Source organism: Bubalus bubalis, chromosome 4 (assembly GCF_019923935.1).
Source record: "Bubalus bubalis isolate 160015118507 breed Murrah chromosome 4, NDDB_SH_1, whole genome shotgun sequence".
Lineage (NCBI taxonomy): Eukaryota > Metazoa > Chordata > Mammalia > Artiodactyla > Bovidae > Bubalus > Bubalus bubalis.
In genome coordinates this window covers 129,607,616-129,622,680 of record NC_059160.1, presented here as the reverse complement: position 1 = coordinate 129,622,680, position 15,065 = coordinate 129,607,616, and the positions used below count along the sequence as shown (strand labels likewise).

At 38.7% G+C, this 15,065-nt stretch overlaps 1 protein-coding gene across 1 annotated transcript in view; it reads right to left on the bottom strand.

Moving 5' to 3' along the window:
- The window catches only part of RYR2 (ryanodine receptor 2), an 829,832-nt gene that overhangs the window by 313,380 nt on the left and 501,387 nt on the right, over positions 1–15,065 (bottom strand). Inside the window, exon 26 of the mRNA XM_045165522.1 lies at positions 1,788–1,947. Coding sequence (XP_045021457.1) covers positions 1,788–1,947 — 160 coding nt within the window. The remainder of the gene's footprint in view (positions 1–1,787; positions 1,948–15,065) is intronic.

The window sequence follows — 15,065 nt, the reverse complement described above, 5'->3', positions numbered from 1 at the left end:
CCCTGTGCTTTTACAAGGAGGATCCACCTGCACAAGGAAGAGATGGAGAGCAGAGGGGTCCTGGTTTGTCCCACAGACTCATGTGGTCTGCAAGGCAAGGGAGCACTCCTTTGGCAAAAAAAGAGTGAGGACCCCCCAATCCCCCTGTGGCATATGGCTCAGGTTCTCACACACAAACACACACAATGCTGAAGCCAGCTGAGTATTGATAATCCCCTCAGTTACAACAACTTTAACTCAATACAAGAATAGCTTATTTTATGAAGTATATCAAGGCTATGCAGTTTTCCTTAGCCTTTGAAATGACAAAAGTTTGTGGGCTAAGAATTTTGGAAATATCAATTCGACATTTAGTTTTTATCCTGTTGTTAACTAACAATCCAGTTTAGTCCTGAAAAGCTTTAAGTAAAGGTACTGCCCACCATGAGCTGCCAAGAAGCACTGTGACAAGAAAGAGGAGAATTTGAGCTCTGGAGGCAAAAGGCTTGATTCCCAGCCTGGTTCTGCCACCTGGGTAGAACTGAATAAACTGCTTTCAAGTTCCCTGTGTAGCATATGTGAATTGCGAATAAAAATTGTTCATCCTTCATAGAATCATTGTAAGAAAACAGCATAAAACTCTAGACATAGTGACTGCCATTTAATAATAATAGCAGTTTTCTGTACCATTTGTTAGCTGTTAAGCCTTTCTCATATATGTTATATATTGAAATTCAATAATTTAGTGAGGAGGAAACAGTGGTACAGAGAGAATTTAAGTAGCCACTCCCAGGTCACACAGTCACTAAGAGACAAGGCTAAAATTTTCTCTGTTTTGCTGTCCCCATACAGACCCAATGACTGTTGGTTATTCTCATGAGTGTGACCATTAATAGAGATCCATGGACTTGCCTGGTGGGCCGGTGGTTAAGAATCTGCATGCCAATGCAGGGAACATGGGTTTGATCCCTGGTCTGGGAAGATCCCACATGCCACAAGAAAACTAAGCCTGCATGTCACAACTGCTGAAGTTTGTGCCTCTAGAGCCAGTAGTCCACAACAAGAGAAGTCGCTGCAGTGAGAAGCTTGCACATTGCCACTGGAGAACAGCACCCACTTACCATAACTATAGAAAGCCCAGGCACAGCGACAAAGACCCAGAGCAGCCAAAAATTAAATTTAAAAAAACTTTTAAAAATAGAGGTCCATGATTCTGAAATCTAGAAAAAGAATCTTTTTTAATTAAGCTTAATAAAAACTCAGTTGGTGGTAAAAATGACCTGCATTGATGTAAGGCTGTTGATTGTCTTTTTTTTATCACTCCTGGTTTCATCAGTCTACGCTGCTGAACAAAGAATAATTTATACACAGTCCGCTGCTCTGCTGAGGGCACTATGGAACAACCTCATTTTACCACCATTCGAAAAATCTGGATTATGAAATTCATCTGGCCCAAGGGGCGTTAAATGTGAAATTATGGACCTCTCTTATTATTAATTTATCTTGATGTTCTTGTATTTTACAGACTTGTCTTAAAATACAATCTCAGAGAAATGTCACAAAACCACATTATAAGTCATTGGTCTGGAAACATTCACTGGCTGCCTCATGATAAAAACCAGACTTGAGGAGGTCTGACTTCTTGAGTCCAGCAATAAACAAGTGCTTCAGTGCATATGTACATTAAAGATATCTATATGATGTGAACTTCAATATAGTCATTATTTAATCTCTTCTGTTACAGATTATACTAGTCCCCACTTAAGTCAATCTCAGAGCATGTGCTGTAGAGCTAAGGTCCCACATACCTGTTGGATCCCATAGGTCCAGCCTTGTCGAATTCGATCCCGAGCCCACACGTTGTGAGCATTTTCTGCCAACTTGTCCACCATAGCCTCCTGAGATGGGGTGAGTTTAATAAAGCTCAGGTCCATCGGGGCAGGCTTGTATCCACTTGTCAGTTGGTAACTACAAAGCAAAGCCAAAGATATAGACAATAGGCCTGTCCAAAAAAAATCAAGGTTGAGAAATTCCTGTATTAATATTTTAACTCCAATTGTTTCTAATTTTTATTGTTCCATAGACCACAGTGGGCTTCCCTGGTAGCTCAGCTGGTAAAGAATCCACCTGCAATGCAGGAGGCCCCGGTTCAATTCCTGGGTTGGGAAGATCCCCTGGAGAAGGGACAGGCTACCCACTCCAGTATTCCTAGGCTTCCCTGGTGGCTCAGATGGTAAAGAATCCACCTGCAATGTGGGAGACCTGGGTTCGATCCCTGTGTTGGCATGATCCCCTGGAGAAGGGCATGGCAACCCACTCCAGTATTCTTGCCTGGAGAATCCCCATGAACAGTGGAACCTGGAGGGCTACAGTCCATGGGGTTGCAAAGAGTCGGACATGACTGAGTGACTAAGCACAGCACAGCACAGCCCACAGTGGTGACCCGTGGTGATGTGCCTGGTCAGCAAGCGTGGACCCCTTTCACTTAAACTAAAAACTCATCAGGTGGAAAAGCCACGTGATCTTTATGTTTTCATTTTTACATCACTAAAACAGAAATGAAGCAATACCTCTCTCTCAAATTTGAGAATATACCAAACAGTTTATGTTTTGGTATAGCATAAATCAAAGTATCAGTAATTAAATTATTTAATGAATTTCTCTTTCTGTTAAGTCCTCAGGTTTCAACATTTATATCTTATATTCATGTAATATTTATTTCAGAAATCTGTGTATCCTTTCAGACACAAGCTGTCCATTATTCTACAGGGGAATCCTAACACATTCATACATTATTTTTCTATTGCCATTCCAAGTTACATAATTTTAGGAAGCCTCTAGATAAGACAAAGACTAGAAAATACCAGGCATGTAATCATCTAAAATATGATTAAGGCCTGGATTTTAGGGAATGCTTACCATAGGCTATTTCCACACTTTGAGCTAGAGAAGAAAGGTATCAAGACAAGTATAATTTTTAATTTGGGGGGAGAAATAGAAAATTGAAAATATAAAAAATTTTCAGACTTCCCTCATGGTGGTCCAGTGATTAAGAATCCGCCTGCCAATGCAAGATACAGGTTCCATCCCTGTTCTGGGAGGACCATACACATTGCAGGGCAACTAAGCCCGTTTGCCACAGCTACTGAGCCTATGCTTCAGAGCCTGCGAGCCCCAACTACTGAAGTCCATGTGCCCGTGAGCCCATGCAGCCAAAAATAAATAAACAAATAAAATCTAAAAAAGAAAGAAAATATAAAATTTTGCACACACATATATTAGGGCAATATGACTGCTACACTATACACACACACACACACACACACACACACACACACACAAACACACAGAGAGACATCTGCCTCACCTATTAGAGGGATTGGCACAAAGCCTACTATACAGCTGGTTCTCTTTCATTCTCTGTCCCCTACCATCAACTATGCCTTGGGGTCAGGATCTGCTTCTGATCCATTTTTCTAATTATATTATACTTAGAAGAGTGCCTGGCAGAGAACAGCCTTTCCATCTATAGTTTTCAAAAGAACTCACTTTATGTACAAAATGAATATAAAGAGATACGCATCTTCATCTCAAAGATTCTCCTTTGGTGCAAACAAAGTAAAGAAAATTTGCCAGATGATTATGCTAAGTTAAAAAAAAATGCCCAGAACATGAGAAAATAGTCTAACATAAAACTATAAATAATCTTTATTCTTGTAATTATTCTGGCTTATGGCTAGCCAAATTAAAAGGTAAGCTCCTTAATATCAGGGAGAAAACCTAAGATAGTGCCTGATATGTGGTAGATATTCAATAAAAATCTGCTGATTGAATCTGTGTATGACAGAAATAAATCATTTAAAGTTGAATAAAGTTGACTTTACCTTAAATAACTTCTACTTCATTATAAGACATCTTGCATTGTATAAAAGATTTATCTATAGCCAGAACTCTTAAAGAACATTTTGTTTTGTTTAAGTAGATCCCATTGGTCTGGCAATTGCAAAAATTGTGGCTAATTATTACCTATGTCACTTCATTTACATCCACAGTTTAATTTACTGACATGAAATTTTGTTCTGTTTTAAATCAGAACTCTGCATGTTTGGGTAATTAACAATACATTTTATTTTTCTATAAAGAATCCACGTGGGACTTCTTAATCACTCATACAAATCACTGCCTTTTATAGAATCTGTATGTTTAAAAGGACAAATCTGTCAACTATAAGCACAGTCTATACTCAAATTCTTGGAAAACATTTTCTTCAAGAAAGCACGCAATACATTTCAAATGTACCAAGAGGTGATCAAGCCCACCATCATCTAATTTCCAAGTTTAACATTATTTGCTGGAAGAAGAGTTGGGGGCAATGATAAAGAACTTGGTCTTTTGTACTCAACCCCTTTCCACTTCTGTTGCTCACCTCTTTCTCCTGAATTTCCCTAATATCACCCAGCACATAAGTCTCTTTCTTCTCTAATTTTCCCATGGTCCTGATCCCTCCTAGCTGTAACAGACATGGTCAAGTTTTGAAGGTACTCTGTGAAGAACTGATTACAGCCTATGCCACCTTACTGAGTGATATATGTTTTCTAAAAAGAGGAAAGATACTCCTCTTGTGATCAATTCCAGTAGTAGACTTGTCAGCAAGGTCAAAGAGAGAAGAATTTTTGAAAGGTATTTTCTGTAAAAACTTACAGATAAATTCTACTAGTCTATAGTAACTACACATACTATTGTATGTCTGTAGAGTAGAATGACATATACCATATGTACATGCCATAATTTTGGCATAAGCATTTCTCTTTACTTTCTAAATTTTTCTCTCACTATATACAATATCTATTAGAGTTGCTGTAGTTTGCAATCACAATGAAAGCCTATGGAGATTGATTTGCATCTATTGATTTGATATGACCCAATAATTAGTTCACATTCATTTTTAGATGTAGACTATAATTCATTGTACCAGCTTTCCTTCATAGTCTTGTGTAAGAAAGAATTTAAAGTTTCAAGTAGTTCTTTTAAATGGCAAATAATCCCATTCAAATTGAAGTTACTAATTCCCATTTCACCTGAACCTCATTTCCACACAGTTGTACTTCATCTTTTACATGAAAAAATAAATACAAATATCTTTGAAATTAAGACTTCAACCTCAGTGTGTTAAAAATGGTGACATAATGAATGCTTTTATTAGTAGCATCAATAATGACTTACAAAATCATTCATAGGACATGACAAAGTAAGAATCAAAATCACTATACCAAAACGAGATTTTTAAAAGTACATAAGTGTACTTTAGCATATCATGCCCATTTCATCTTATTAATACAATCTAATTAGGTACATAAAGATCACCCAACTACTAATAGAAACTTTTCTTTCTGCAACTGGAAAAGGACAAAGAATGAAACTTTTGAATAAAATGCAATTGAAGTGAATCTTGGAAGTTAAATGATTCCAAGTAAAGTTTCAGATTGATTTCCAGAAATTCAAAAGAAATAAAGGAACGATGGCTACAGTTCTTGGGAGATGGAATTTTGTAGCCCAAATACTAGGGAAAAGGCATGTCATTAATAATTACACTAATAATGATCTCTGTTCATTTCCAAGGCAAACCATTCAATATGACGGTAATCCAAGACTATGCCCCACAAGTAACACTGAAGAAGCTGAAGTTGAATGGTTCTATGAAGACCTACAAGACCTTTTAAAACTAACATCCCCAAAAGATGTCCTTTTCATTATAGGAGACTGTAACGCAAAAGTAGGAAAGTCAAGAAACACTTGCAGTAACAGGCAAATTTGGCCTTGGAGTACAGAATGAAGCAGGGCAAAGGCTAAAAGAGTTTTGCCAAGAGAACACACTGATCATAGCAAACACCCTCTTCCAACAACAAAAGAGAAGACTCTACACGTGGACATCACCAGATGGTCAACACCGAAATCAAATGATTATATTCTCTGCAGCCAAAGATGGAGAAGCTCTATACAGTCAGCAAAAACAAGATCAGGAGCTGACTGTGGCTCAGATCATGAAATTCTTATTGCCAAATTCAGAATTAAATTGAATAAAGTGGGGAAAACCAGTAGACCATTCAGGTATGACCTAAATCAAATCCCTTTTATACAGTAGACGTGACAAATAGATTTAAGGGACTATATCTGATAGACAGAGTGCCTGATGAACTATGGACGGAAGTTTGTAACACTGTACAGGAGACAGGGATCAAGACCATCCCAAAGAAAAAGAAATACAAAAAAGCAAAATGGCTGTCTGAGGAGGCCTTACAAATAGCTGTGAAAAGAAGAGAAGCAAAAAGCAAAGGAGAAAAAGAAAGATATAACCATTTGAATGCAGAGTTCCAAAGGATAGCAAGAAGAGATAAGAAAGCCTTCCTCAGAGATCAAACCAAAGAAATAGAGGGAAACAATAGAATGGGAAAGACTAGAGATCTCTTCAAGAAAATTGGAGATACCAAGGGAACATTTCATGCAAAGATGGGCTTGATAAAGGACAGAAATGGTATGGACCTAAGAAGCAGAAGATATTAAGAAGAGGTGGCAAGAATACACAGAAGAACTGTACAAAAAAGATCTTCACGACCCAGATAATCACGATGGTGTGATCGCTGACCTAGAGGCAGACAACCTGGACCGTGAAGTCAAGTGGGCCCTAGAAAGCATCACTACAAACAAAGCTAGGGGAGGTGATGTAATCCCAGTTGAGCTATTTCAAATCCTAAAAGATGATGCTGTGAAAGTGCTGACTCAATATGCCAGCAAATTTGGAAGACTCAGCAGTGGCCACAGGACTGCAAAAGGTCAGTTTTCATTCCAATCCCAAAGAAAGGCAATGCCAAAGAATGCTCAAACTCCCGCACAATCATATTCATCTCACATGCTACTAAAGTAATGCTCAAAATTCTCCAAGCCAGGCTTCAGCAATATGTGAACTGTGAACCTCCAGATGTTCAAGCTGGTTTTAGAAAAAGCAGAGGACCCAGAGATCAAATTGCCAACATTCGCTGGATCATCAAAAAAGCAAGAGAGTTCCAGAGAAACATCTATCTCTGCGTTATTGACTATGCCAAAGCCTTTGACTATGTGGGATCACAATAAACTGTGGAAAATTCTGAAAGAGATGGGAATATCAGACTACCTGACCTGCCTCTTGAGAAACCTATATACAGGTCAGGAAGCAACAGTTAGAACTGGACATGGAACAACCGACTGGTTCCAAATAGGAAAAGGAGTACGTCAAGGCTGTATACTGTCACCCTGCTTATTTAACTTATATGCAGAGTACATCATGAGAAACGCTGAGCTGGAAGAAGCACAAGCTGGAATCAAGATTGCTGGGAAAAATATCAATAACCTCAGATATGCAGATGACACCACTCTTATGACAGAAAGTGAAGAGGAACTAAAAAGCCTGTTGTTGAAAGTGAAAGTGGAGAGTGAAATTGTTGGCTTAAAGCTCAACATTCAGAAAACGAAGATCATGGCATCCGGTCCCATCACTTCATGGGAATTAGATGGGGAAACAGTGGAAACAGCGTCAGACTTTATTTTTTGGGGCTCCAGAATCACTGCAGATGATGACTGCAGCCATGAAATTAAAAGACGCTTATTCCGGGGGGAGGAGCCAAGATGGTGGAGGAGTAGGACGGGGAGAACACTTTCTCCCCCACAAATTCATCAAAAGAACATTTAAACATCGAGTAAATTCCACAAAACAACTTCTGAATGCCGGCAGAGGACATCAGGCAACCAGAAAAGCAACCCAACTCTTCGAAAGGAGGTAGGAAAAAATATAAAAGACAAAAAAAGAGACAAGAGAGGGAGGGACGGCATTCCGTCCCGGGAAGGGAGTCTTAAAAAGAGAGAAGTTTCCAAACACCAGGAAACCTTCTCACTGCCGAATCTGTGCCGAGCTTTGGAAGCACAGATGGCAACATAAAAGGGAGAAAAAATAAATAAACAAATAAAAATCGCAGATTGAGAGCCCTACGGTAACTCCCCCAGCGGAGAAGCAGCGCAGACGCCTGCACACACCATTAGCAAGCAGGGCGGCGGTGGGGGGGATGGGGCAGGGAAGCACGGCGCGGGCTGCGTCCCTTAGAGTAAGAATCTGGCCCGAATGTCCTGAGCGCTATCTGAGCGAAATAATTTGGGCTAGCAAACCAGACTGTGGGATATCTACCACGTGAAAAGCCAGCCCTAACCTAAGACACCGCCAGGCCCGCGCACGGAACAAAGGACTGAACAGAGATAGCCGGCTGCAGACCTTCCCCCTCCGGTGACAGGCAGCCAGAGCCAGAAGGGGCCAATAGCAGCCCCAGAGAGACACTATCTATAAAACTGTAAGCAGGCTTCTTTGCTAACTAAAACTTCTTGGGGGTCTGGACGGTCAACATCTGCCTGAGAAGGTGCACTGGTTTTACACCCAGATAACCGAGTGGCGGGGAGGCGATAAGTCGCAGCATTGGCGCCCACCAAACACATCACCTGAGCTGCTCGGATCTGGGAAGAGCACAAAACGCAGGCCCAACCAAGTCTGCGCCTCTGAGGACTACCCGAGTGCCTGAACCTGAGCGGCTTGGACCTGGGAGGTCAGCCCAGGGCCGGCTCTGATTGTTCCCAGTGGAACAACCTAGAGCCCGAGCAGTGTGGGCAGGGAGGCTACACACGCCGTGAGCGGGGGCAGACCCAGTGTGGCTGAGGCACTGCGAGCGCACGCCAGTGTTATCTGTTTGCAGCATCCCTCCCTCCCTCCCCACAGCGCGGCTGAACAAGTGAGCCTAAAAAAAAAAAAAAAAAAAGTGTCCTCCACCGTCCCCTTTGTGTCAGGGCGGGAACCAGGCACTGAAGAGACCAGCAAACAGAAGAAGCTATAACAGAGGGAAACGCCTTGGAAGCTACAGGCCATAGATTAAAACCCTGTGGTTACTACGGACTACATAGGAAGAGGCTTATAGATCTTGAGAAATATAAGTCGGACCAAGGAACTAGCCAAAAATGAACTGAACCCACAATACTCACAACAAAACCAGAGAAAAACCTAGATATATTTTTACTATTTTTACGATCAATCTTTCTTTTTTTTTTAATTTTTTTTTAAAAAAATTTTAAGTCCTCTAGTGTCCTTTAATTTTCACTTTTATAACCTAGTACTTTGCAAAAAAAAAAAAGACCCTATTTTTTTTCTTCTTCAGCAAACTTCAAATATATATTTTATAATTTTTTGACCGTGTTTTGTTTTTTCTTTTTCTTCTTTGCTTTAATATTGTATTTTTGAAATTCCAAACTCTACTCTAGATTATTAATTTTAACCTTTTGGTATATGTTATCAATTTTGTACCTATAGTTTTTTTTATACTTTCTGTGACTTTTTTTTTTCTTTTTTTCTTTTCCTCTGTTTCTTTCTCTTCTTCTTTTATATAACATCGTATATCTGCAATTCCAAACTCTACTCAAGATTTTTAATTTATGCTTTTTGGTATTTGATATCAACTTTGTACCTGTATTTTCTTTATAATTTTTGCGACATTATTTTTGTTGGTTTGTTTGTTTTCTCTCTTTATCTTTCTTCTTCTTTTTTTTTTAACATTGTATTTTTGAAATTCCAAACTCTACTCTAGATTTTTAATTTTTGCTTTTTGGCATTAGTTATCAATTTTGTACCTGTAGTTTCTTTATAATTTTCACGACCTTGTTTGTTTCTCTTTGTTCGTTTTTTCTCTCTTTCTTTTCCTTCTTCCTTTCACTAACATCGTATTTTTGAAATTCCAAACTCTACTCTAGATTTTTAATTTTTGCTTTTATGTATTTGTTACCAATTTTGTACCTTTAAGAACCCAATCTTCAGGACCCATTTTTCACTAGGGAATGAGATAACTGGCTTGACTGCTCTCTCTCCCTTTGGACTCTCCGTTTTCTCCACCAGGTCGCCTGTATCTCCTCCCTAACCCCTCTCTACTCTACCCAACTCTGAATTTCTGTGTGTTCCAGATGGTGGAGAACACTTAGGGAACTGATTACTGGCTAGATCTGTCTCCCTCCTTTTCATTCCCCCCTTTTATCCTCCTGGCCACCTCTGTCACCTTCCTCCTTCTTCTCTTCTCTGTATAACTCCGTGAACATCTCTGAGTGGTCCAGTTGTGGAGTGCACATAAGGAAGTGACTACTGACTAGCCCACTCTCTCCACTATTGATTCCACCTCATCTCATTTGGGTCACCTCTAACTCCCTCCTCCCTCTTCTCTTCTCCATGTAACGCTGTGAACCTCTCTGGGTGACCCTCACGGTAGAGAAACTTTTCATCTTTAACGTAGATGTTTTATCAATGGTGCTGTATAGAAGGAGAAGTTTTGAAACTACTGTAAAAATAAGACCGATAGCTGGAAGCAGGAGGCTTAAGTCCAAACCCTGACTCCAGGGAACTCCTGACTCCAAGGAACATTAATTGACAGGAGCTCATCAAACGCCTCCTTACCAACACTGAAACCAAGCACCACACAAGGGCCAACAAGTTCCAGGGCAAGACATATCAAGCAAATTCTCCAGCAACACAGGAACACAGCCCTGAGCTTCAAGATACAGGCTGCCCAAAGTCACCCCAAAACCATAGACATCTCATAACTCATTACTGGACATTTCATTACACTCCAGAGAGAAGAAATACAGCTCCATCCACCAGAACATCGACACAAGCTTCCCTAACCAGGAAACCTTGACAAGCCACCTGTACAAACCCACACACAGCGAGGAAACACCACAATAAACAGAACTCCACAAACTGCCAGAATACAGAAAGGACACCCCAAACTCAGCAATTTAAACAAGATGAAGAGACAGAGGAATACCCAGCAGATAAAGGAACAGGATAAATGCCCACCAAACCAAACAAAAGAGGAAGAGATAGGGAATCTACCTGATAAAGAATTCCGAATAATGATAGTGAAATTGATCCAAAATCTTGAAATGAAAATGGAATCACAGATAAATAGCCTCGAGGCAAGGATTGAGAAGATGCAAGAAAGGTTTAACAAGGACTTAGAAGAAATAAAAAAGAGTCAATATATTATGAATAATGCAATAAGTGAAATTAAAAACACTCTGGAGGCAACAAATAGTAGAACAACAGACGCAGAAGATAGGATTAGTGAATTAGAAGATAGAATGGTACAAATAAATGAATCAGAGAGGATAAAAGAAAAATGAATTAAAAGAAATGAGGGCAATCTCAGAGACCTCCAGGACAATACTAAACGCTACAACATTCTAATCATAGGGGTCCCAGAAGAAGAAGACAAAAAGAAAGACCATGAGAAAATACTTGAGGAGATAATAGTTGAAAACTTCCCTAAAATGGGGAAGGAAATAATCACCCAAGTCCAAGAAACCCAGAGAGTCCCAAACAGGATAAACCCAAGGCGAAACACCCCCCAAGACACATATTAATCGAATTAACAAAGATCAAACAGAAAGAATAAATATTAAAAGCAGCAAGGGAAAAACAACAAATAACACACAAGGGAATACCCGTAAGGATAACAGCTGATCTTTCAATAGAAACTCTTCAAGCCAGGAGGGAATGGCAAGACATACTTAAAATGATGAAAGAAAATAACCTACAGCCCAGATTATTGTACCCAGCAAGGATCTCATTCAAGTATGAAGGAGAAATCAAAAGCTTTTCAGACAAGCAAAAGCTGAGAGAATTCTGCACCACTAAACCAGCTCTCCAACAAATACTAAAGGATATTCTCTAGACAGGAAACACAAAAACGGTGTATAAATTTGAACCCAAAACAATAAAGTAAATTGCAATGGGATCATACATATCAGTAATTACCTTAAACGTAAATGGGTTGAATGCCCCAACCAAAAGACAAAGACTGGCTGAATGGATACAAAAACAAGACCCCTACATATCTTGTCTACAAGAGACCCACCTCAAAACAGGGACACATACAGACTGAAAGTGAAGGGCTGGAAAAAGATTTTCCATGCAAATAGGGACCAAAAGAAAGCAGAAGTAGCAATACTCATATCAGATAAAATAGACTTTAAAACAAAGGCTGTGAAAAGAGACAAAGAAGGTCACTACATAATGACAAAGGATCAATCCAAGAAGAAGATATAACAATTATAAATATATATGCACCCAACACGGGAGCACCGCAGTATGTAAGACAAATGCTAACAAGTATGAAAGGAGAAATTAACAATAACACAATAATAGTGGGAGACTTTAATACCCCACTCACACCTATGGATAGATCAACTAAACAGAAAATTAACAAGGAAACACAAACTTTAAATGATACAATAGACCTAGTTAGACCTAACTGATATCTATAGGACATTTCATCCCAAAACAATGAATTTCACCTTTTTCACAAGCGCACATGGAACCTTCTCCAGGATAGATCATATCCTGGGCCATAAAGCTAGCCTTGGTAAATTCAAAAAAATAGAAATCATTCCAAGCATCTTTTCTGACCACAATGCAGTAAGATTAGATGTCAATTACAAGAGAAAAACTATTAAAAATTCCAACATATGGAGGCTGAACAACACGCTGCTGAATAACCAACAAATCACAGAAGAAATCAAAAAAGAAATCAAAATTTGCATAGAAACGAATGAAAATGAAAACACAACAACCCAAAACCTGTGGGACACGGTAAAAGCAGTCCTAAGGAGAAAGTTCATAGCAATACAGGCACACCTCAAGAAACAAGAAAAAAGTCAAATAAATAACCTAACTCTACACCTAAAGCAACTAGAAAAGGAAGAAATGAAGAACCCCAGGGTTAGTAGAAGGAAAGAAATCTTAAAACTTAGAGCAGAAATAAATGCAAAAGAAACAAAAGAGATCGTAGCAAAAATCAACAAAACCAAAAGCTGGTTTTTTGAAAGGATAAATAAAATTGACAAACCATTAGCCAGACTCATCAAGAAACAAAGGGAGAAAAATCAAATCAATAAAATTAGAAATGAAAATGGAGAGATCACAACAGACAACACAGAAATACAAAGGATCATAAGAGAGTACTATCAACAATTATATGCCAATAAAATGGACAACATGGAAGAAATGGACAAATTCTTAGAAAAGTACAACTTTCCAAAACTCGATCAGGAAGAAATAGAAAATCTTAACAGACCCATCACAAGCACGGAAATTGAAACTGTAATCAAAATCTTCCAGCAAACAAAAGCCCAGGTCCAGACGGCTTCACAGCTGAATGCTACCAAAAATTTAGAGAAGAGCTAACACCTATCCTGCTCAAACTCTTCCAGAAAATTGCAGAGGATGGTAAACTTCCAAACTCATTCTATGAGGCCACCATCACCCTAATACCAAAACCTGACAAAGATCCCACAAAAAAAGAAAACTACAGGCCAATATCACTGATGCACATAGATGCAAAAATCCTTAACAAAATTCTAGCAATCAGAATCCAACAACACATTAAAAAGATCATACACCATGACCAAGTGGGCTTTATCCCAGGGATGCAAGGATTCTTCAATATCCGCAAATCAATCAATGTAATACACCACATTAACAAATTGAAAAATAAAAACCATATGATTATCTCAATAGATGCAGAGAAAGCCTTTGACAAAATTCAACATCTATTTATGATCAAAACTCTCCAGAAAGCAGGCATAGAAGGAACATACCTCAACATAATAAAAGCTATATATGACAAACCCACAGCAAACATTATCCTCAATGGTGAAAAATTGAAAGCATTTCCTCTAAAGTCAGGAACAAGACAAGGGTGCCCACTTTCACCATTACTATTCAACATAGTTTTGGAAGTTTTGGCCACAGCAATCAGAGCAGAAAAAGAAATAAAAGGAATCCAAATTGGGAAAAAAGAAGTAAAGCTCTCACTATTTGCAGATGACATGATCCTCTACATAGAAAACCCTAAAGACTCCACCAGAAAATTACTACAACTAATCAATGACTATAGTAAAGTTGCAGGATATAAAATCAACACCCAGAAATCCCTTGCATTCCTATACACTAAAAATGAGAAAACAGAAAGAGAAATTAAGGAAACAATTCCATTCACCATTGCAACGGAAAGAATAAAATACTTAGGAATATATCTACCTAAAGAAACTAAAGACCTATATATAGAAAACTATAAAACACTGGTGAAAGAAATCAAAGAGGACACTAACAGATGGAGAAATACACCATGTTCATGGATTGGAAGAATCAATATAGTGAAAATGAGTATACTACCCAAAGAAATCTATAGATTCAATGCAATCCCTATCAAGCTACCAACAGTATTCTTCACAGACCTAGAACAAATAATTTCACAATTTGTATGGAAATACAAAAAACCTCGAATAGCCAAAGCGATCTTGAGAAAGAAGAATGGAACTGGAGGAATCAACCTACCTGACTTCAGGCTCTACTACAAAGCCACAGTTATCAAGACAGTATGGTACTGGCACAAAGACAGAAATATAGATCAATGGGACAAAATAGAAAGCCCAGAGATAAATCCACGCACATATGGACACCTTATCTTTGACAAAGGAGGCAAGAATATACAATGGATTAAAGACAATCTCTTTAACAAGTGGTGCTGGGAAATCTGGTAAACCACTTGTAAAAGAATGAAACTAGAACACTTTCTAACACCATACACAAAAATAAACTCAAAATGGATTAAAGATCTAAACGTTAAGACCAGAAACTATAAAACTCCTAGAGGAGAACATAGGCAAAACACTCTCCGACATACATCACAGCAGGATCCTCTATGACCCACCTCCCAGAATTTTGGAAATAAAAGCAAAAATAAACAAATGGGACCTAATTAACCTTAAAAGCTTCTGCACATCAAAGGAAACTATTAGCAAGGTGAAAAGACAGCCTTCAGAATGGGAGAAATTAATAGCAAATGAAGCAACTGACAAACAACTAATCTCGAGAATATACAAGCAACTCCTACAGCTCAACTCCAGAAAAATAAATGACCCAATCAAAAAATGGGCCAAAGAACTAAATAGACATTTCCCCAAAGAAGACATAC